This window comes from Gopherus evgoodei, chromosome 16 (genome assembly GCF_007399415.2).
Source record: "Gopherus evgoodei ecotype Sinaloan lineage chromosome 16, rGopEvg1_v1.p, whole genome shotgun sequence".
Taxonomy (NCBI): Eukaryota; Metazoa; Chordata; order Testudines; family Testudinidae; genus Gopherus; species Gopherus evgoodei.
In genome coordinates this window covers 12,502,857-12,527,007 of record NC_044337.1, presented here as the reverse complement: position 1 = coordinate 12,527,007, position 24,151 = coordinate 12,502,857, and the positions used below count along the sequence as shown (strand labels likewise).

At 43.5% G+C, this 24,151-nt stretch overlaps 1 protein-coding gene across 3 annotated transcripts in view; it reads right to left on the bottom strand.

Moving 5' to 3' along the window:
* Nucleotides 1-2,189: 2,189 nt before the first annotated feature.
* The window catches only part of LOC115636165 (collagen alpha-1(XXVII) chain-like), a 226,742-nt gene continuing 204,780 nt past the window's right edge, over nt 2,190-24,151 (bottom strand). Inside the window, exons 44-61 of one of the 3 annotated variants that reach the window (XM_030535939.1) lie at nt 23,810-23,863; nt 21,056-21,109; nt 19,444-19,497; nt 19,257-19,364; nt 18,712-18,819; nt 17,459-17,566; nt 14,379-14,432; nt 13,574-13,636; nt 12,536-12,589; nt 11,403-11,438; nt 10,928-10,945; nt 10,458-10,493; nt 10,069-10,095; nt 9,730-9,795; nt 8,560-8,731; nt 8,238-8,347; nt 4,956-5,174; nt 2,190-4,263 (exon numbers count right to left, since the gene is read on the bottom strand). In XM_030535939.1, coding sequence (XP_030391799.1) covers nt 4,117-4,263; nt 4,956-5,174; nt 8,238-8,347; nt 8,560-8,731; nt 9,730-9,795; nt 10,069-10,095; nt 10,458-10,493; nt 10,928-10,945; nt 11,403-11,438; nt 12,536-12,589; nt 13,574-13,636; nt 14,379-14,432; nt 17,459-17,566; nt 18,712-18,819; nt 19,257-19,364; nt 19,444-19,497; nt 21,056-21,109; nt 23,810-23,863 — 1,488 coding nt within the window. In that variant the 3' untranslated portion in view covers nt 2,190-4,116. The remainder of the gene's footprint in view (nt 4,264-4,955; nt 5,175-8,237; nt 8,348-8,559; nt 8,732-9,729; nt 9,796-10,068; nt 10,096-10,457; nt 10,494-10,927; nt 10,946-11,402; nt 11,439-12,535; nt 12,590-13,573; nt 13,637-14,378; nt 14,433-17,458; nt 17,567-18,711; nt 18,820-19,256; nt 19,365-19,443; nt 19,498-21,055; nt 21,110-23,809; nt 23,864-24,151) is intronic. The other 2 variants (XM_030535940.1, XM_030535941.1) reach the window with 2 other exon arrangements.

Sequence of the window (24,151 nt, the reverse complement as noted above, 5' to 3'; positions counted from 1 at the left end):
GGTGTAGAAACCCAGTGTAACTGTCACCTGCTTTGTGCTGGAATTGCAACTGTGTATGTTTGACTAAAGAAGCCTCAAAGTGGCACTTGGACAGCCTTATGCTTTTGGGTCTGTGTCAATGGGACATGCTGAGGCTGTAGCTAGAGCAGACTAAAATCTTTAGGGAACTTTCATATCTTGCTACATTGGTTTAGTCTCAGTGTGGCTTATAAACTGGCTACTAGCGCTGTTAAGCCCTGTGTAGGGTGACAAGGGATACCATTCCCAGGAAGGTGCTAAGCCTTGCCCATAGCAAGACATGGAGGATTCTGCCACTCTTAAAAGTAAAGCCCCTTTGCTTTCAGCTCTTTCTCATAGTCTGCAATGCCAAACTAAATCTTCTATCATACCAGTATAATTCCATTGACTTGAAGAGAGTTGCACTAGTGGCTTTTTATCTAGGTTCTTACTTTGGCACCCATCACCATAGTATCTGAGCCCTTTGAGAGGGCTTGTCTTATGCCACTTCTGTGCATTACTTTTGTTCATTACACCATTAATCCCTGTAGATTAAGATTGCCTTGCTGGATTCACTGTTCAACTATTGCACTAGTGCACTCACCAGACCAATAGCTCTAGCTTTGTATTGATAAAATGGCCTTTATAACCTGCCTTTCCTCCTCTGCCATTTCTCTAGATCCTGATAATCCAGCTTCCCTTACTCAGCTGTTTCTTAATTCTTTTAGATGATGCGTTAGAGACAGTCCTTGGAAGATGGAGACCCACTTGTCAAACACCAGCCATGCACATAAGGCAAAGGAACTGCCAGTGCAATGTGAGTGGACTCTTTTTTTTCTTTTTACTGTTATGACTTCTCTAGCTTCAGAGTGGGTTAATTGCTTTTAATCCTTATGCTTTGTATCCTTTTGTTTGGTAGGTATATAATATGATGATGGGCTGGTGGCCACGTAGCTGTATGTGTAGCTAATTGTGTGCACTTGTATTTGTCCTTAATTGATGACATTAAAAGTCTTTTTCCTGAACACTAACATTTTGTGATTGAATAATGGTGGACTTGCATCAGACATAATCAACCCTTCAGTGTCTGTTCTTCTTTTGACATGTTGTCAAAGCTTATCTGGAACTGTTTCCCATCATTTCCATTATGCAATTATAGCAAAAATTCCAGAACTGCCTGCCTCTGATTATGATTTCCCTTCAAACCTAGCATAGGGTTGGAGGGAGGGAGAGGGTATATCTTTGATTATAAGCAGGAGGTCAGACTAGATGATCATAATGGTCCCTTCTGACCTTAAAGTCTATGATTATGATTCTATCTGGCAAAAAGTCACCCATGTTGATGGGAACTTATGCAAAGCAGCACTGAATCACAGTTTAAAGCTGCAATGTCTAACTTTTTTCCAGGAAGCAGGATGCTAGCAGCAGCTGTGGGAAATCCAGACTGGCCTATACATACACTGGGTAGCTATTACCAGTTGAATGGAAGCTCATTCTATTGTACCAGGCCATGCATCTTCCCAAACGTAACTGAATGGCTGAAGGAAGCCATGGCAAAACCAGCAGGTGCAATAGGTACCTGGACTAAACCTTAGCTCTAATGTACAATTTTTGTCCTGCTCACCCCCAATCAAAAATTAACCCAGTTTTGAAACCTTAAACAGCTGTGCGGGATAAATGGAGTCTAGTGGAAAATATTAGTGCTAGCTCCTTTCTTTCCAGTGGAGAGAGTAACCTGAAGGGAAAGCAGAGGAGAAATCAGTTTGGTGAGGAGCTTTGTTGTACATACTCTTGAACAACTCATCTTGACTGGGGCAAGTGATTTTGATGGATCAATATTTTGTGTTTTCTATTATGGCTAAAAGGCGGATGTGTTTCTTTTTTCAGAGAAAGGGTCTATCAATTGGTCTCTTTGCAGTGATAGACTTTGTCCTGCAACGAGCGTAATATAGGCAGAACCCTGCCAAAGCCAGAAGGACTTTCTATGCAGGTGATGTGCTCTATCCTCATGGTGCTGGTTGCAGGATTGTGGGGGGCTAAGTTTTAGATTTAAGCTCCACCTGTGTTAGAACTTTGAACCTGAGGATATTTCTGCTCCTCTCACCCATCTTAATTTCCTGTGAAGAAGCAAAAAACCATGAAAGTTGCATTTCATTGCTTCAGTTTTAAATATTTATTTGAAGTTCCAAAAAAAAAGTTTAAGGCGAACAAATGGCAATTCCAACCTCATGAAACATAAAAAACCATCAACAAGAGAATGAGAGGGGGAGAAATGGGACAGAGAATGTGTGTGGGGGTGCAAGGAAAGAAGCAAGCAAGAGATGAGATTATGGTAACTTCAACACAAGGGCACTTAAGAGCTGGAGAATGATCTGGGATGAGAGGCACTCAATGGCTGAGCCCTGGGCTGGCAGCTTGAGGTATTTTGAGGAGAAGCACCAGAATCAGAAAGGGAGTTGAGGTATTTGAAAAATCTTGTTAACTTTTAGCTCATTGGAAAAACAAACTGAAGACAATTGCAAAAAAGAGTACATAAAATGAGACTGTTTTTCTCCAAACAAAATAATCCGTAGTCCATACAAGACATGAAAAACTCCACAACAGGCACGGAAGCATTTGATACAGTACAGCTCAGATTACATTAATATTATTCCTTATGTAGAATAAAAAGATTACCATAATTATCCTCTTTTTTTTTAACTCCAAATTTACACACAGACTAGATTTCTACAAAACAAAAACCCCTCCAAGCTTGGTTGGGTTCTGAAGCAACAAGGTACTGTAATTTCAGCTTTGACAGACAGGTCCTGACAAAGGACTGTGTTTTAAATAAGAGATCAGCTGTTGGATCCCAGTGTAGGGAATCACTGCATACAGAAGAGCTGGTAAGGAAACTATACACATGGTCAACACAGAAAAACTATTTATATAACAAAAACAACCCAAACTAGCTCTCTTCAAGGCTCCCCTGCAACTGAATTCTTACAGCTTCTGTGGGCACGTTGTACGTCCCCGCCCCAAAATAAAACAGTGAAATGCCATTAAAAAACCCAAGGGCACACTTATTTTAGACATATTTTGTGTTGTCTATTTACTGACACCCAAGGCAATTATCTTTACAAACCTAGATTTTAAAAAAATCATTTGCCTTTAAGTTAGTGTGTTTAGCTAAATCAGAAGAAAATAATGAAATATTTTAAAGATCACAAACTGCTCTCCCCCTACTTTCTCGAGAGATGTCCTCATGGCTGTTGGCTTTTTTGGGTCTGTGGCAAAACATTGTAGCACCTTCAGAACCTTAAATAGTTTAAAATCATATATAAAATAACACTTTTTTTAAGAGCACCAGAGATTTCACAGTGAGAGGTAGAAACAAACCAGACAAGCCCATCCTCTCTCTATTTTAGCACCAATCTCTTCCCCCTCCCTCCCCCCACTTGTTTTCCCCTTTCAGCCTTGGGACTCTTTTCCCCACCCTATCATCACACATGAGAAGGGACGTTTATTAGACTCACTCACAGAAGGAGGAAATTAATTTTTTTTGCTTAAATAAAATATATATATCTATATATTTGTTTCTCTTCTAATATTGCACATCAAATGCTTCCTGTACACAGAGCAGCCAGATTCAACTTGCAAATCCACTTATGAGAACTTCATCTCTCTCTCTTATTCAGCAGTGAGCTGTCCAGAAGATGATGAGCTCTTAAAGGGAGGCTCTAATTTTATGGAAAGAACATTTGGTAACTCAGGAACTGGGTAGGACAAAGATATGCACTGTAGGTTTCTTCTTGATCTCTCTCTCTCTTTCTTTGGTTGTGGAAAAAGCTTTGTATGTGGAATTGCTTGTGACATCTGGCCTTCAAGTTCCTGATCCCCCTTCACTGTTCATGTCTTGGCTGATGCCAGCATCCCCCCACGGTTCTGCTTTTTAAAATTTCTTTCAAGACAATCTGCTGAGTTCAGGAGATCGAGGTTCTTTAAGACTTTGAGCTCTATGGCCAGAGCAACAGTTGACCCAAATGATAAGGCCCAGCCATCTGTGCTGAAGAGGGACAGGGGATCCTACTTAAATATGTAGGCCCACCCAAAAGGGGTCAAAACTGTAGAGGTCACAGTTCAAAGGAAGCACACGGGTCCGACCTCGAGGTGATATTGTTTCCCTGGCTCAGATGGTGGAAGGTTGTAGATGTTGACAATTGGCAGCTGGTTAGGGTCCTGTGTCCAAAATGTAAGGACAGTCTTATGCCAGTGTCCATCCTGAATCTAAACCAAGAGGGAGAGAAAATGGGAAGGGGTCAGTTAGCTGAGTGGGTAGCTCCCTCTGGGGAAGAATAATTTCCATCAAGATATGGCTGAAAAGCCCTATCTATTGAGACAGGTAAGTTGCCATAGCTATGAACTGGTGGCAATGTGATCTAGTGTGTAGAAGCTGTGAGTGCTCAGCATCACTGAAAATGAAACTTCTAAGCTGGGCACCTGAAATTAGAGGTTACCCTTCAAAGTGTGGACTTGAATGACTGCCACTGACTCAGTGTGACCCTGGGCAAGGGTTGGGAGTAGGAGACAGATATCTTGACTCCATACGCTAGATCAGACTGCCTCCAAGCAGAAAACTCTTCTAAATAAAAAAGGTACTCAGCTGTGTTTGTACAGTACCTATTACTGCAGAACATAAGTGCTGCCCAGGTTAACTAGAGCTGTATGCAGATTGCTCATCGAGGCTATTGCTCTTCCAGCACTATTCCCTTCTCTTTGCTCAGGGTGGGGAAGCACTGCAGCATGCTCTAAAGGTATTTAGACTTCGGCTAAATTTAATGGCTTCTGGTTTATGTGCCCATCTAGCCCCCTTAACGGGGCATGCTGCATCTCCAGTTCTCCCATCTTCGCTGAGGTCACTTTGGCGGGGGGGGGGGGGGTGTAGCTGCTTTGTTGGCCGCACTGTAGGGGCTCTATACCTTGCAATCATCTGTTGCCACCTTGGGCTTGAACGGCCCTTCTGCCTCAAATATCTGTCCATTCCAGGCCTTAAAACGCACAGCTTTTTCTGAAGGCTTCTCAGCTGAGCCTTCCCTCCACACTGACATGTTCAAGCAGTGGATGGTGATGTGCTGAACCACCTCCGAGCTCAGTAGGTGAAGGAAGTTCATCTGGACTCTACCAATGTTGAATTCCAGCTGTTAAGGTGACAGAGATAATGTGAAAACTAAGACATGCCATCCCAAAGACAGTGAGTAAGGTACATGCAGTAGGCTTAGAGTGGTGCAGTTAGTGCAAGAAGCAGCAAAGATATTTAGTGTATTAATGTACATTACAGCTGTCCCCATGGGCATAAGGTGAACCCCCGCACCCCTTGGGGGAGGCTAGCCCATCGGGAGCGCCCCCTGTGCCCAACAAAGGAGTCTTAAGTACTCCCCCTATCTCCTGCAGCCAGACCCCTGAGCTTCACCCCCAGCACCAAGCTGCTGGTGGGCCCGAACCCCAGGCCACCAGTTGGAGCTGAAACCCCACCGGCTTCGGGGAGGAGCATGGGTGGGGCCACGGCCTGGGTTTGAGGAGGCTTAGCCTCTTATGATACCTGCTGCCCATGCTTGTGTCCAACTTTTTCACTTTGCTAAACGGGCAATTTAGACAGCTGTTGTGGGGTGAATCAGTTCAAAATCACAGGGAAGTCCTTGTAATGTGCTACAGACAAGATTTTTGTTACTGTGTAGGTCTGGGGGCTGGTACTTGACTCCAGATATGAACGTCACAGGGTTCTGGAATTAAAGTTTTAACTGGGAGCGCTTTTTGTATTCAATCTATATGCCCAATGTGATCCTGGCTGGATGCCGAACCAGCCTGGAGAGTTTTCTTGTGTTTGATTTTGCTTCCCTGTGCAGGGGACACAGAGATTGCTGACTTTGTCATATACTGAGGAACCTGTTAATCTAGTAAGAAAAGTAATGAGTCATTGGTTCAAAACCTGCTTCTGCAAAGAAGCAGGGTGAGATGAGGCCTATCTATCATAACTGCACAGTTCTATTAGACTAGTCTGGCACAGCTTTAAACAACAAAGTTGTTCCTCAGTAAGGAAGCCTAGAAGGCAAGAAGCAGGATGTGCTTTGACCAAGCAGAATTCCAGTCCTCCTGCTATTGAATCTTCTGCTCAGTTGCAACATTGTGAGAGTTCAGGGCTCTGTAAACAATCCTGAAGACAAGTCCTTTAGTGAGTCATGCAGTAAGGGCCGTGACAGGACAAACTTTCACCACACTACCCAGCCAATACACCTTTGAACTAGTAGCAGCCCATCTAAGGATCGGAGGGAAATTTGGTCTCAATGGCTTCTCTGTTAAGGGACCAATTAATGGCAGTTGTGGGGGTGGTTTTTTTTTTTTCAGGTGGCATGTGGGCTCTCGATTTTATGTTAGGATTTCTTGAAGCCAACAGTGAGTTCTGAATAGCTTATTAACTCCTTGCAGGCTCCAGCCACCATTGATGCTGATGCAGCAAGTATCACTATTCTATTTCTGATTGGTTTGATGTTTCATAGTATGTAGATGGCTTGTTTTGGCTGAATTCTCTCTTAGATCATAGAATATCAGGATTGGAAGGGACCTCAGGAGGTCATCTAGTCCAACCCCCTGCTCAAAGATATTGAACAATTCCCACTAAATCATCCCAGCCAGGGCTTTGTCAAGCCAGGCCTTAACCTCTAAGAAAGGAGAGTCCACCACCCTCCTAGTGAAAAAGTTTTTCCTAATACCCAACCTAAACCTCCCCCACTGCGACTTGAGACCATTACTCCTTGTTCTGTCATCTGCTACCACTGAGAACAGTCTAGATCTAGCCTCTTTGGCACCCTCCTTTCAGGTAGTTGAAAGCAGCTATCAAATCTCCCCTCATTCTTCTATTTTGCAGATTAAACAATCTCAGTTCCCTCAGCCTCTCCTCATAAGTCATGTGCTCCAGCCCCCTAATAATGTGTTACCCTCCGCTGGACTCTCTCCAATTTTTCCACATCCTTCTTGTAGTGTGGGGCCCAAAACTGGACACAGTACTCCAGATGAGGCCTCACCAATGTCAAAGAAAGGGGAACAATCACGTCCCACGATCTGCTGGCAATGCCCCTATTTATACAGCCCAAAATGCCATTAGCCTTCTTGGCAACAAGGGCACACTGTTGACTCATATCCAAATTCTTGTCCACTGTCACCCCTGGGTCCTTTTTTGCAGAACTGCTGCCTAGCCATTCGGTCCGTAGTCTGTAGCAGTGCATGGGATTTTTCCGTCCTAAGTGCAGGACTCTGCACTTGTCCGTGTTGAACCTCATCAGGTTTCTTTTGGCCCAATTCTCTAATTTGTCTAGGTCCCTCTGTATCCTATCCCTACCCTCCAGCATATCTACCACTGCTCCCAGTTTAGTGGCATCTGCAAACTTGCTGAGGGTGCAGTCCATGCCATCCTCCAGATCATTAATGAAGATATTGAACAAAATTGGCCCCAGGACGGACCCTTGGGGCACTCTGCTTGATACCAGCTACCAAATAGACATGGAGCTATTGAGCTCGACAATATAGCCAGCTTTCTATCCACCTTATAGTCATACAATACTGTTTCTGGTCCCGAGTTGGATAAGAGTGCATTTGCAAGCACCTCTTTGTAGAGACATGCATGGGAGAATTTAAAATTATGTGGTGAAATCCTGCTCCCACTGAAGTCAATTAAGACAGGATTTCACTCTTAAAGTGCTTGTGCACGTGAGCTGAAGTGTTTTTCACAACAATTTATGGAAAGCGAATACAAAGACATGAACGAAGGGACTTAATTTAAAAATTCAACAAAATATTTTTGGAAGCATGTTTGGAATATTCTAGTAATGATACTGATACCCATGTGTTGGTATAACCTTAGCATTCATTCCTTGATCACTATGGACTGTAGACTAGCTAGAGAGGAGGTGGGGCAGTCTAATCAGGTTGTCATGGTTTCAGCCATAATACAGACGAACAACAGTGTTAGAATGTAATTGGGGAAGAATAATAAGCAAATTCTTTTTGCAAAACTTTTAAAAACAGCAATATAGGAACTAATACATACCCAATAATGTGAGGAAATTGATACAGCAGTAGTAAATTCTACCCCCTTAGGCACAAATCAACATACAGTGTTATGCACTTCCCAAATCCCACTTTAACAAAGCATTTGCTTTCTAGGGGGAGGGAAGCCCGGTGAGAGACAGTGGTAGAACTGTGTGTACCTTAGAGGCAGTGATGGGGCTGAGACATGTCTGTCCACCTTTGGTGAAGTTACAGGTGACTTGAATGGTGTCTGAAGAACAGCCAAGATTTGGGTCAATCCAGTAGGTACCTGAAGAAAGGGAGCAATCTGGGATGAGGAAGAATGGGTGAGTGAACCAGTCAGCATTTCCCATGCATGAGATCCAGAAAGGTGTCAGCAGATGAAGTGACTTTTAATTTCTCTGCATACTGTAAATACGCTAATACCCTGCTTTAACTGGCCCTATACATGTATCCCTCTTGCAGCTGGGAGAATTCCCAGGACATGGTTGTGCTGCTTACCGTCACCCATCTTCTGTTCACAGTTCATGAGGTCTCGACAGATGCGTGCAGGGTTCTCCTTGGTTCCCAGGGGTCTTTTGATGCTCTGGATGAGGCTGCTGAGGTAGTGTAGAGTCTTAAAGATCTCTCCTTCCTGGTCTAGCATCAAAAGGTCTGAATGTTGATAGCTCTGCTGTGGAAGAGAGAAGATGGCAGTCAGGCACTGACTGTTGAGCTTGACAGAACTGCTGCAGTTTGAGAATCCCCCGCAAACAAATGCTGCCTTGGCTAGACACGGCATCAGAACCCATAACAATGGTAACTGATCCCTTTATATTCTTGGGAAAAACACCACAGGCAAAAGGCACAGTCAGTAATGGAAGTGACCAATGCCACTCTGTCCAAACAGTCATAGCTAGCTGTTTTGAATTGGGAACTTTCCCACATGCACACTATAAAGAAGGAAGCATGACTGACACTAGATGGTCCCAGCTATTCATCACTGTTCCTCAAAAGAGAAGCAAAATATTAAGAGGGCAGAAACACCCCAGGATTCTATTCAGAGAGCACAAGCATTCTCTGATGGAAGCCCATCCCAGTCCAGTCCTGGCAATAATGTGCATTGGCTAAACTTTTGCAATACTACTTTACAATGGGAATGATGCCTCCCCACCTTTTTCCAACAGCAGAACAGAAGCATTCTAGGTCTTGGAACTGATGGGGGCCTTAAACATATTCGTTTGTTCTCAGTGTAAACAGTGGGGTTCTTTAGAAAAGAAGCAATGAATTTGTAATCTAGAGCACACCTCTTCCTGAATAGAAACATTTTGAACGCATCTCAGATTGAGAGTCCTTTAAATTATCAAGAGAGACTGAAAATCTCATTGAAAAGAGGTGTGAGAAAGGAAAGGTTAAGGTTTGCACAAGATTAACAAAGCAAAGTCTAATCCTGCAGTCCTTATACAGGCAAAATTCCTACTGAGGCCAACTGAGTAAGAACCATGCATTCAGGCTGTGTGTTATATACTGGTAGAGGGATAGGATCATGGAAGGCAATTGGGAAGATGGACTTGCTTTACATAAAAAGAGCAGGCAAGGTGGCATGAAAGGCTGTTTCCCCTCCTTAGAATTACACAGTGCAACACTCTGCATCTGTATCAAAGCTGGATAGGTTGAAAAGCATGCTGGTACCTCTGTAGACTTGAGTGCAGTGTTCGTGTCCATCATTGTCTGGAATGCACCAAAGCCATCCTGTTGCTGGTGGAGGAAAATACGATGATGGCATTTTAGGAGATCAGTGCCCTTGGCACAGGCAGTACATGTTTCTCTATATCTAGGTGCCAGATACAAGCAATATCCTGCTAGAATGGTATCTTCTGCTCAGTCCATGTAGTGGGGATGTGCTAGGGGATATCAGCTTGGGAAAGCAGGGCACTTGCAAGTTTCTGAGCTCTGCATATGTTCACATGTGCATGTCATAACTTCACTCACTATCAAATCTATTGTATAGAATAAAACCCAGCAACTTACAAATGAAGCTGGAATTCTTGTTGGCCCCTAGAAACCAAAAGAAAAAACTTAACTGTGACTGATTTTTATGATCAATGCATAATATTGTTAAAGAATTTCTGATCCCCTTTTGAGATTATCACTCTTTCCTGTGAGGTCCTCACTACAGAGGGGAGAGTAGCAGCAATGTTATCTCCTATATTGCACTTTAGAGCTACAGCTCTCCAAGTGCTTTACAGACATTAGTTCATTCAGACATGTAAACTCCCTGTGAAGTAATTTATTATCCGTATTTTATAGGAGAAGTCGAAGTGTAATTTCCAAAGGAGTGAACGGTCTCTTTGGATAGGGCCTAGCCACCTTCAATAATAGAGCTCATCATCCTCTGAACCCTTTCCCGATGTACGTACCGGAGACCCGGGGAGTCCTCGTGGACCTGGGGGACCCTAAAGAGAAAAGCATCAGTGAGTAAAATGCCAGCAGTGAAATTATTCATCTTTGTATCCCAGAAAAAGATGAGCCCCTTCCCATATCTGTCCTCTCCCAAAAATCTTCCAGCTCTTCTTCAACATATTATTGTCCTCCAGCTCAACCCTTTGTGGGGACAGGCGGTGGCCACATCTACCCACAGTGCAACTTTTCACTATGCTATATTGTCTCCTAATGTAGCTCTCATGCTTTTTTCATCCTTAGTCTCAGCCATCCTTAGTGGCACATGGCTGCACCTCTCTGGTCCCATGCTATCCCCCCATTTTTAAAACTTTCCCTATTGTCCATAGTTCCTCTCACTCCCTCCTAACTTTGCAGTACTTGATTTTGCTGCACATCAGTTTATTCAAGCAAGGATAATGACAGCCAGAAAACAGTCTGAAATACTCACCCTTGGACCTTGCAAACCCTGCAGAAGAAAATCAGGAGGAGTTTGTCAAAAGATTGCATGTTCTAACGTAGTGTCTTTCATCCCAAGGGTTCCCAGTATGGTTTAGAAGCTATATCAAAATGCAGCCCCAGTGGAGGGCAGCAGGAAACCTGGGCCCAGCATATTGGACAGCAATGGTGGGAAGGGAAATTATGGTAAAGGATATAGAGGCAGAAGCCCCAGTTATTTGAAAAGTGCCTTGGGATCTTTAATATCTACGCAGAGCAGAAAGGGACATCTTTTTATAAAAATCTCCTCTGAAAAATGCGCACACAGTAAAAACTGCATGAAACTCACTGTATCTATCTTGAAAAGATGAAAGGCTGATTTAGTTTGGTCCCTCCTGTTCCACCTGTCTGGTATCCTCTGTCTACCCAATCTGAGAACAGCCTCCTATGCAGCTACAGTACCTGAAGGATTCTGGAGGAGCACTTACCGTTTCACCACGGCTGCCTTTGTCTCCTTTGGGACCCTATTTAAAGAATGACATAGAACGTGATTAGAATCAGGCAGGCTTCTAATAAGAGTAATCATCATGTTGAGGGTTTGACATGTTTTGGTGAAAAAAACTCTGCATGTGGCCCCACTGTATCTCTAAACAAAACATGGCTGGTTGTCTTACTTGTCTCCCTTCTTTGGGGAAAAAGTGGCTAGTGTTGTTGAAAGTTTCACAGATTACAAGTGGAGTGAACAAAAAGGAATGTTTATAAACTTCCAGGCTGAAGTATGGCTAAACATATGCATGGCAAGGGAGAAGCCTCTTTGTAACCGATACAGCACCTCTGGTGCATATATGCTGTTTGGTGTCAGAGTTGCAAGACGTGTACTTGTTCTGAACCTCACCTGCTGATTACGGTTTTACATATTTCCTTCCCTAGGACATCTAATTCAGCTCATCCCTCTTCACTTTTAAAACTAATGGACTAATTCTTATCAACATCCGTTCCTGTGTGCGTTTCGCTGCTTCTCCCTTATTTTATGATGTCATTTTATTTGACTTTGAAAGATTTTATTCTTTCTTTTTAGGAAGTTTTTACTGAGTGCGCCCTTTTGGATTTTAGGAGTTGGGGTGGAAATAGGAGTCCTGGGCCAGGTCTTCAGAAGTGCTCAGAAACTAACATTTTCCACTGTGATACTTGGCCAAATTTTCAGAGAAGCTCAGCATATTTGGTGCTAAACTCTTCTGAAAATCTCACTTCTTGCTGAGATACCTAAATGTGAGAGGAGTTCTTTTCCAAATCGGGCTCCACAGCTTATAAAACAAAACTATATCAATCACCCTTAACAGTCTAATCTGTCCCACCCCAAACCCATACTTGAATAGGGCTGTTGCTAATTTATAAACTAAGAATTCCCACTACCCCTGTGACTGCAGCTGCACTTTTGTTGGCTTATTCTATAAAAAAACCTTTTTTTTGCCCTGTTAATTCAGATGAGGTTTAGGCTGTACTTGTACATAGCTAGGAAGTGAAATTCAGAGACTTCTGAGGAAGCAGCAAGTACTGGTCTAAATACCCGCAATCATTATGAGCTGTAAAAAGTAAGGGCAGAGAAAATAGACACACTTACTGAGCTTCCTGTGGGACCCAGAATTCCAAGCGGCCCAATGATACCTTCCTTTCCCTAAAACAGAAAGCAAGAAAAAGACATTTATGAACTGGGGTCTAGAGAATGGAGGTCATTTCTTACCAAACTAGACCTGTTGAATATCACAGGGCTCCATACCCAGATATAGTGATTCCCCGTTCTTTCCCCCTTTAAGGATGCTGGAGTTGTCTTTTTATTCCTAATAGCTGAATCAGAGACATTTTAAAGGACAAATTGCTACACTAAAACTTCTGCTGTGTTGAGGGCCCAAGGGTTTAAGGAGCATCTCTGGGATCATATACATTTTCAAAACAATGTCTTCCTGGTTTCCTTTTCCACAGAAATCAATCCCAGCAGTGGGAACTACCTTATTGTATCCATGGGATAGGCATTCATAGCCCAGAACTCCTGCCCTCCTTCCACCATAAAGCTCTTGAACTGCAGGTTGCTACTTCCATTACTTCAGTGCACTATTAATGAATTCACTACAAGGAGTATGTAAAATAAGACCTGACTGGACAATCAGACCATATCTTTGGAAAGTGTTTTATTGGACAGTTGAGAGTCATGGTGGGGAATCTCTACTGGAGACTAGCAGCATTGTAAAAAATTGCCTTCCAGTAACATAGCGTGCTGTACACAGCTAATTTAAAACCTCTATTTACATCAAAATTCATCCTAGTGATTTAAGGGAACAACAACAATTAGTTGCTTAACTGCAGTTTTCTAGTAAAGGGGCAACAGAATTGTACTCGGTATGTTTGGGATAGTTAGAATGTGGTGTTGAGAACAAAGGTTGCCAAGTAAGGGTGGCATAGTATCTTGTACTTGTGTTACTGTATGACCCAGCTGAACTGCAGGTTCTGATTAGCGTGTATGTCAAATGTGCTGTGTTAAAGTCCACTTTAGTCCCCCTTTCTGTGCAGCTCAGGGTTTGGCCCACAGACTGTCCTGAGAAAAAGAAGGGGATGGGGGTGAACAAGAAAGTTCTAAAACTAGAATAAAGTTTAAAGAACTCACCATGACACCTGGGGGTCCCCGTGGGCCCTGAATTCCTTTGAACCCGAGGTTTCCTGGTGGTCCCTGTGGACAAAAATCAGATATAAATCTTTAAAGACCCTCAACAGATGCACACAAGGTTTGTTTCTTTGCTTACTGCTCTGGAATAAAGACAGAAATGTGACCAGTTGTAAGTAAGTCCTGATTTTTTTTTTAAACTGTGGGCCCACTCCCATGTTCTGCAAATCCTCCCCCCGCTCCATTCTCTAGAAAGCAGGATAGTCCTTTTTCTTTGGTAACTTAAATCTAAGGTCACATGAGATGTTCAGATAAAACGGGTGTAAAACCTACATAAGTGCACACAACACCAGTGTCACCCAGCAGGATCTTTTGATAGGATAACTATAGATGATGAAGATGGGAGTCTCTTCTGACAGAGCAAGGGCAATAGAGACATTCACGAGTCTAAAGACCGTTAGAGGGGATAAATGTTCCATCCCACCATCCATCCTGGTGGGAATCTGAGCTCCACCAAGATGACTGTAACTTCAGTGTTTTAGGGATGATTTTAGAAGTTGAGTGTGCCTCAAACACCTGAAAAGATGTAAACTAAAGTAATTAGGAATCATCATTTGGGTACAGTAGTTTCTGCAGAGGCACCTGGAGAGAACTTTCCTGCCAGTCTGCAGTGGATCTCCCAAGAGCTTGGAACTGCAAGAAGCACATGGCTGTTCCCAGTAATCCATCTGCCACAGTAAAGTGAGGAATGGAATGTCTGCCTTAGACAGACACTATAGAGCCCATGAGATACAAAGAAGTGTCTTACCTTTGGCCCAAACATGCCTGCAATCCCTGGAAATCCTGACTCGCCAAAGTCCCCCTGGAAATAACAGCCAAGCAAAGACAAATGAAAGAGCAACCAAGAGCAATACATAGTATCTCAAATGGCTTATCATCAAAAGGTTCATGACACTTAGGTTGAAAAATACTTATGGATGTTTCTATTTCTCTCTCTCTAAGCCTGGAATTATGAAGACTTGGAAAGGAAATCAGCTGTTCTGGGAAAGAGAATTGGAAATCTTCCCATCTGGTTGAATTAAGATATTAGCATAGTCTCTCCTCCCTACTGCCAAGTTGGTAGAAGGCGTAATAGGGTACAGCGTGGGAGTTTGGGCCAGGGTCAGGGGAGTGGAGTGTTTGCTCTATAAGCTGTCCTTAAAGGTCTCTATGGCCCATACCTTTGCACAGCTTCAGACACTGAGAACTGTCAAATGAAAACACTGATTTGCTTTTTAATACAAACTAAGCCAAGCTGACTCCTCATGAAGGCCTATTTTAAGCTGCAGTCATTTTGTCTGTCAAAGTATGTGATTAGAACTTTAAAAACCAGGAAACAAATATTTTTTTCAACTCTTGCCCATTTCAAATATGCCTCCAAGGATTATTGCTCACATTTGCAAGGGAAAAAAAATCACCTTTGAACAGTTAGGGTGTGTAATCCAAACTTGGATTAATACATAATGGACACTGTCATAATACATGTAACCAATAATAAAAATGGAAGAAACATAAATCAGCATGTGAACACCCTCATTTCTATATTTTGAGAGGCACGCTCTTTGGTAGCTATAGAGTAACTGAATATCAACATGCAAAGTGACCAGGATGGTTAGGAAAAGATTAGAACAAAAATATAAGCACAATGACTCTAGAATCCTAGTAATGAAAGAGATGGAAACATGTCTTGTTCAGGCCAGTTGTAAATGATTTAGGTGATTAGGATTCTACCATTTCTCTTACAAGGTGATTCCAGAGTCTAACAGACCTTGCTGGTAGGAAGCTTTTCCTGCCATGGTAGTGAGAAATTGCTTGGCAAGCCAAGGCCTGTTTGAAATCTGTAGAGTACAAGAAGCTTTCCAAGGATACCAAAAACCTTAACTACCCATTTATGGCTCCTGGAAAGGAAACATACTGCTGCTGCTCCCACAGTAGGAGAATCTCTCCCCATGGAGTGGCTGGCAGCACAAATAAATGCAAAGCAAGAAGGGATCTAGAGGAAAAGGCGATGTGTACTAAGTTAGAGGAATCTTATCTAAGAGACCTGGATCAATATTTACGTAGCAACCTCCAGGAATGAATATTGGGTACATGACTCTGCCACTCATATATACAGAAAAGAACATAAATGGGACACGAATTGACATTGCGTCTTCAGCCAGCAGCCTATGACCTGCTTGGCCACTTAGACTCTTCTTCTGGGATGCTGGTGCATGCAGCATACTAGTCTCTCACACGCTTAAGGAGTGGCACTGCCCTTGGAGTGAAGGCAGACAGCTCACCCATTCCAGAGGAGAATGGGGTCCAACACTGGCATAGACAGATATAATCTTAACATATGGCTAGGTATTTATCCATGGCTTAACTGCACTGATGATCTCATTGTTTGTGATGCTTGGCCTATCTTGGAAGGGGAACAAACTGGCCAGCATGTACACATATTTCAAACAGTTGAAGATCCCATTGGATGCAAAGGCAAACAGATGTTGAGCAGACAAAGCGTACAGTAAGAGATTTAATTTGGTTTTTTTTAGGGGATCTCTAAATATTAGGGATAGTAAGGGATGCAAATGCATGTATTAAGTGCTGACCATTTGCTCTTCACTGTACAAGGCACAGAAGGGATATCATTTCTGCCCCAAGGCGTTTACAGTCTGAGGTATTAAAACTCCCAGTATGGCATCAGCCTTCAGCCTGATACACAGCAGTAGGGAAGGCAAGGCAAGGCAATCTTACAAGTGCAATACATAAAAACAATAAGCAGCAGCAGCCTGGTTTAGTGCGCACACCCCATTACATTTCATTTCCTTTGCTGAGGCTGATCAGTTTTATGGCTCTCAGGGACACCAACCACTTGATTCTCATAGGGCATGTCAGCACAGCAGCTGGGAGCCATAAATACCAGTGTTATACATCCACTAGCTGTGGTCAAACTAGTGCCTAAAAATAGCAGTGTAGCTGCAGTGGGATGGGCAGTGACTTCAGTTGCTCAGGTACAATCCCACTCAGCCCATAGGTATATACTTGGGTGACCAGCCTGAACTGCCACGAGGAGCACTGCTACTTTTAAGCCCTAGCTCAAACAGAGCTAGTGCACGTTTGTCTATCTGCATTGGGAATTACAGCTCCCAGCTGCTTTGAAGACAATACCCTCTGACAATGCTCTTGGCTCTGGACTTACCACTACGCTACCATTGATAACACACCAGGAGATATCTTTATTGCTAAGTACTGCTCCTAAATCTCTTGCTCTACCAAATGCAGGCTGCAAGGTTCCTTTTATACCTTTCTTATCCTGGGTCAGCTTACTCATCGCTGATTCTTAGAAGTAGGGATGCTGTGTAGTAGGATAGACACCAAGGAGTGTAATATAAAGTAATGGCTGCAGGGTGTGTAACATTCAAATTGTGATTGACAAGGATTCATTTGAGTGGGTGAAAATGAAAGTGTGATTGAGTGGAATGAACTTGGTAGTCCCAGCACCGTGCTAGTGGGCCCCTGTCCAACATTAAAGAGCACCAGTACTGAAGAAGCAGGTCTGTACTGACATGTAATTGCACCTGTTCAGTACAGCTGCTCAGTACATGATGCCATTCCACTCATGTTTGTGAACTCCAAACTCTCACAGATTCCGCTATTTAAAAGAGGAGCATGGAGTGACGTGCACAGAGTTCCACAACCGCCCGGCCTTGGGAAGCGTGCACTGAGATTGTGTATCTGTGCTACAGAAATGCATGCAGGAGAGCATCCCAGGACTCCACCCTCCTATGCACTGCTGGGACTCTGAGCCACCTCTTGCAGGTAGAAGAACTACAGTAAGACACAATCATTTAAATTAACACAACTAACTGGCTGTCCTTTGGGTCCTGGCTCTCCTGGGCTTCCTGGGAGCCCCATTCCTCCTTGTGTACCCCGTTTCCCTGTTGGGCCAGTCTGCCCAGGCAATCCTCCTTCACCCTACAAAGAACACAGAATTAAAATCATTCCAGTGGCTCAGGGATTAAATATAAAAACATATACCATGACATTGGCCATTTCTGTTGCATATGACAAGGTGGAAAAATACTGGCCACTGGGGTAGGGGATGTGACTTCATCTATGTATCACATAGGGCTGGGTTCTTACAAGATGTATAGCATGAAGCCAGTAATAGACACCAGTGTGTTCCTAGAGGTAGTTCACCAAGACCTGCCGTTACAAACATAGCTGTACAAGGGGCACGCAATGTAGCATTTGAGGAGTAAGATTCATGCTCCCCCTCATTTACACCCTTGCAGGCCTGCTTGCCCTACCCCACACAATTTCTTAGTCTTCTTTGAACAAGACTGTGACAGATGATTAATCCATCTGAAATGCTAAAGGAATTCTGAGGTTTCAGTTCAATAACTTTAATCCACAAGTTACAAAGCTAATATTTGCCCTGGAACCGACTTCTCAAGTCAAAGACAACAAAGGGGTGTCCCAGACCCAGCCTCTCAACTCCTTCCTCCCTCCCCGACCTCACAAGGCTCCAGTGGCAAAGACTCAAGTATCAATCAGTGGTGACAGCCTGTTATTTCTACCCAGGGCAGCTGGGGGGCAGTAAGTGACAACTTCATGGTAATGCATTAAATGAGTAGAATTTGATTCAAATTCTTCCCACCTCTCCAAACCCAGCTGGAATTCTTTTTACAAATGGCTAAATCCTTACTGGGTCTGCTTTGTATCCTGTGAGCCACGTGGGTCGGGGCAAGAACCAGTGTGAAATCTAGGAGTCACTAAACAAGCCTTTCACTGCTTCCTCTGGCTCAGAACGGTGCCCCAAACCATAATAGTTCCAGCAGTTCAAGCCCTGTTGGTGCTAGCTGAAAACCTAGCAGTGTGAGCTTCTTCCCCAGTAGTGCCTGCTAAGACACTAACGGTACAGACGTCCAAGGATCCAAGACCATCCCAAAGGAGGTGCCTGGTCATGCTTGCTAGGAGTCTAGCAGTCTGAGCTTCCTAAAAGCAATGTGGGCCAGGACAGGCTGTGTGAGCTTCCTTGCCACCTTCCCAAGTTCACACTTGTTTTAAAAACAAACAAACAAAAACCAACCCACTACCACAGTGAGGTGGAAACTGACCTTAAATCCTGGTGGCCCCTGTGCTCCGGGGAGACCAGGTATGCCGGGGTTCCCTCGTTTTCCCGAAATCCCTGTTGTACCTTCTTCCCCATCATCTCCCTGTTCTCCCTATAAAACAAGTCCAGGAGAGAATACAGAGAAAGTCACTCTATTCTTCTGGGCATGCTCACCCCTTTGAAAAGGCAGCCAGAGCAGTGTGACTACAGCTACACTGGGTGGGAGTGGCTGGCATGGCGTGCATTTATGAATGGCTGTGTGAGCATGCACATATGCACAAGATTTTACAGCACATGGATCTGTGCATACAAGAGCCTGTTTGTCTGGCTGTGAGAGTCACTTTACTGACACACACGTCCACATGGAGACATCTGCCTGAGTTTGTATGTGTGAAGTCTGTGCAGTGGTGTACATGGCCCACTCTGTGTATGTAAGACAGCATGGCTATAGCAGTGGGTGTGTCAATTTCTACTACTTTATCCTTTGCTCTTCCCTCCTCTGGGGTAGTGTTTGAAACTCTTATATTGGGACACCTTAAGCAAACTTACCTGCAGCCCAGCTGTGCCATCCTTACCAGGAACTCCGTCCACTCCAGGAGAACCCTCCTGACCTTGCCTTCCCACTACTCCCCTAGGACCAGGTAACCCAACAGGACCCTACAAACACAAAAGAATTAGTGACTGAAGCATTGGGATGCCAGGGACTCATAAAAGGAAAGGCTAAATTTTCACCTACCGGCGAGCCTCTGCTGCCAGCGTCGCCCTGTGCCCCTTGCTTTCCTTTTTGACCCTTAAAGCAAAAAAAGAAATAATTCTAGTATGGTCCCACCTGGGAAGCCCATTTTAGCCCATGTAATGGAGATCAGTTTAAAAAGGAGACATATGAGGTCAGTTGCTACAGCAGAAGGAGATTAATTATTATTTGGTTTTATTACAAGTGGTTCTCTAAGAGTTTCTGGGTTATCTGCTTTAGAGGGCAGGAATGAATAGCCAGAAGGAAAGTCCCTACATTTTCCTAATATAGAACAGATGAGGACAAATAAAGCAGGAGGATGAATTTGAGAGAGAACACCACAGCACTGACATGCATTACAACGAGATGCTCAAAAGTCATCCCAGTCATCATTCCTTGGCAGCATCATGGAAAACCAACCACCAAGCCTTCTTCAGGGGATTCAGATAGGGAAGGTCTTATTCTGGTCTCTGATAGATTAGATAGTTTCCCCCCTGTCCTGGAGAGTTGGAGGTAAAAGCTTCCTATGGCTAAAATCTGTAATGCTGATTTGCCAATGAGAGGAGGGGAAGTGTCAAAGCAGCAAGTATGCGGTCCTGATTATTAGCTAGGAACAAGGATTAACTCCTGCAGTATGAACGGAACTCTTGGCCTCATCACCTTTGCTAGGATTCAGAAGCTTTGAAGCTCTGTCATCTGCTAACACATTTTTAAAAAATAAACCAAGTGTTTTGCATATCACTTCTCCATCTGCAGACAAGTCTCTGAAAACTGGCCAACTGTGTAGAACAAGAGCTACTGTTACTCATTAGATCCACAGGCAGTTCCAGATCTACTATGGGTGAAAGGGTGTATCTTTCTTTGAACGCAGTGGCTGGTGAACTCTTTGTTAAAATCACCTATTGTAGATTAGTCTACTTGGCATTATGCCAATTCCCATATCTTGCAGGATGGAATGTGAATTAGCTGAATATTGAGGTCATGCACTTAAATTTGGGCAAAACAAGTCTCTGGTGGTTAACGGATTGGAAAGCTGTAGAGATAGACAGGAAAGTAGAAGTAGCTATTGGTATAAATTCAGTTCAGATAGAACCAAATGTGGTGGATTCTTTTGGTTGCGGGGGGAGCAGTTAGAGGGAATGACCTTTTGAGAAGCAGGAAAAATGGAGAATTGTGTGGATAATGGACTCTAGATTTGGAAGGTTTTAAGACAGAAAAGTTTTATGGTTGAAACCCAGCTAGAGAGAGAGATACTTGCCTAGTTCAGATTTCCCCCAGGGGCAGACATGCTGATTGTGGTCCAGAGAGGTAGAAACTGATCTGGTGTGGGAAAGAGGGACCACACCAAGGTCCCAAGGCATGTAACTAAGGGCCTGCCCGGGATTCATCCCCAGTGCTAGTACTGTACTTCTCTTGATCTTCTTCAGCCCCAGGAAGTCAACAAACTAATGGGTTTGGACATACAAATCAATATTTACATCCCTCTTACAGCCCATGGTCATTTCCAGCCACAGACCAACGAACAAGCCACATACTCTTGGAAAAACTGTGACAGTTCTGATTTCACTTCAGTTTTAAGCTTTGGGTGCCATAAATCCACCCCCCTGAAACCTACCTCTTCACCTTTGGATCCCTTTGGCCCTGGCTGGCCTGGTGGTCCAGGATGCCCCTAGAAAAGATGAGAAAGAAAATCTGTTTGAAATACTTTTCTGGCAGCATCTTGCATGAAGTATAAAGAGCAGCATTTGCTGTGTCCCTTACAGCACTGACCACATGGAATCAATTACTAGGAGCAGCCTTTGCTCTCACAGCCCTCCTGGGGAATGAGGAATAAGAGACCATCTCCGGAGACTGTTTTAACAGGGTGTTATTTTGAAGAAGCAGCATTGTCTCCTCCTTGCTTGGGCTGGGTTGAGATAACTGTTTGACTTTGAGATTCACAATAAAGAGCAGGTAAAGGATCAGGCCCCACAATGAAGAGAGTTATAGCTCTGGTTTTTAAAGCAGATCCAGTAGTTTTTGCAGCAAATCCCATGATGATGCTTATGGTATTTGCCTCCTTCCCTCTCCTGAGCCCTTCCTCTCTTGAATCTAGATTTCAGATGTCTCAAAGCCAGGTACGAAGGGGATAGGAAGAGAGATAAGAAAATCGATCACCCTTTCAGAAATCTGTAACATTTCCCCTCCCCGTCACATATATGCACCCTCCCCTCTTCCTATTCTGATTTTTGTAGTGGATTTTGCTGATGGAAAAGCAGCAGGATGTGTATTCTCTAACCATGAGACACCCTAGACTTATTTCAAAGAAGATGTAGCAGGTTATTGCCTGTCTGCAGATCTCTCTCATTGTAGTTTCTAATTGTCTGCTGTTTCTGATCCTCCTGTTTGTATACCTCCTTCTCCAGAGCTGCCTGCTTCTGTTGAGTATCTTGGGGCAATTCAGAGGCTAGAATCAAAGAGCTATAAAGGATAAATGGATCACCTAACCCCATCTAATCATGTCACAGATCACTGAGATTTGGACTTAAAAAATAGAACCTATAACACTCTTTCTGTAGCCTCACAAAGAGTGGAAGTCATTTCAAATTTGACTGACACTGTCTAATATGTTTTACTATGTTTTTGCACTCCAGGGTTTACAGCTCTGATTGGAGAGAGGAAAGAAACCAGATAAGATGATTTTCAGGAATGATATTCATTGAAGCTTTGAGCAGATGCAACTCAGGAACTAGAATAAGCCTAGACAGTACAAACAGAATGAATATCTTTGGGAATCTGTTACATATGTGTACTGTGAAGGTATGCACAGCATCTCCAATTTCTATTAAACAGCCTTATACTACTATGTGAGTTTGTGTAACAATAAGAGCAATATGGCGCGGATAGCAAAACAGCATTGACATGAAAGAAACTTGACAATACCCCATCTGTGTTCACCCCACTGACATTCTGGCCACTTCCCTTGAGCTGAAACGCTTTTGGATTATTTGTTTACAACTGAGTAATATATTCATGTTTGAAATTGCACTTAGAAAGGAGGAGACATGGGAGCACCCAATGCTGTGTGTAGGGCAGAGTGTTCTATGCTGGGTAGAAAGTGAAGTGATTGTTTTATTTCATAACCCTCCTTTGAAGAACACCCTAATGAATGCATCTAAGAGCTGTGTAAACACAACAGAGCAGAACTTCGGCAGATGTACATTGAAAAGCTCCACAGACTTCAGTGAAGTGATGCCGCGTTAAATCAGCCAAGGATCTGGCCAGAAGGCTCTGATGCACCGTTTGTTACTACATTCCCCACTGTTGTTTATGGAATGATTAACAGCGAGACAGCCAAGCCAATGTTTAGGGCTTATTTTTCAAAACTTGAGAACATCAGGGCTGAGTGCAGAAAAACCTGTGCACGTGCATGTCTAATTTACAGGCCACAATTACCACCATTATATGCAAAAACTCTAGTACTTGAGCATGAAAATACCTGGTCAGTGGTTTGGCCAATCGTTTGCACGTGCACACAATCACAGCATCTACATGTACAAAGTAGGTGCATTTGCACACAGCCCCCAGAATTTTGGGTTTTAAAAATCAGGCCTTCATTTTTTAACTGATCTTAGTCTTCATTAAACATGCCGGACTGGGAGCAGGTACAGAACGGGCAGCAGCAGGGGACAAATGTATCTCACGTTGCCCCTCAGCTTACCTGGATGGGCCTCTGTAGGAGTGAGAGGGGACCCAATCAATCTACGGCCTCTGCTGAGACTGCCAATGAGGGGTGGGGGCCTACTGTGATTTATGCAATGTGGACACTTGTCCAGTGGGAACTGGACAAAGACCCAACTCATTCTTATCTAGTCCAGATACATGTAAAGCATTTCGTACAGGTCACCAAACAGCCATCCAACCTGAATCACTTTGGGTCACTACTCACAAGTTCTGAATTCAGACTTGTGGCTTACAGGTGAATGCCCCTATATTAATATAATCATATTACATTACGAATCTCCCAAGCTTTTCTGTCCTCTTTTAATCATTAAAAACGTCTGGTAAAGCAGGTCTAGTGTCACAAGATTTGAATATGGGAAGCTGCTGCTGTCTCCGCCCCCACTTGTTTTATAGGAAAAATAAAATATACCATGAGACATAATTTGATTACAGCTTCAGGAATCATAAATTTTATAGATCTAACTAGTCCTAAAAACCCCACTGAATCCTGGCATATGGAAATGCACGTATTGTAGTTTGTAGCTCACCGTGCATTTCTTCTGCCCCCCTCTTTCCCATGCTGCTCCCCCATTCTTTCTCCATTTGTCACATACACAGAGTAAGATCAGATTAAAAATCAATTAAATAAAATAAAATAGAGTCTTACAGGTAGACCTTGCTGTCCAGCTTTTCCTCTGTGCCCATCAAGTCCTTCCTGACCCTTAAATAAATGAGATTGTGCATGTTAGTTTATTCTATAGATTCTCTTTCTATAGGTAAGCAGCAGTGGATGCTGCAGTCACAGCATACAGTGTGCTATTGGGGGATAATGGGTGGTGGGAGAATACGCACACAGCTGTATTCTGCCAATGCCGGGAAGGCAAAGTATATGAGTGGTGCTATGCAGATGAATGTATCACAGGGAAGCAAATGCTTTTCTTGGGCAAAAGGACCTTCCTCAAGCTAAACTCCTACCTCCTCCAATTCCTTCCCAATTCAGATTTCCCCC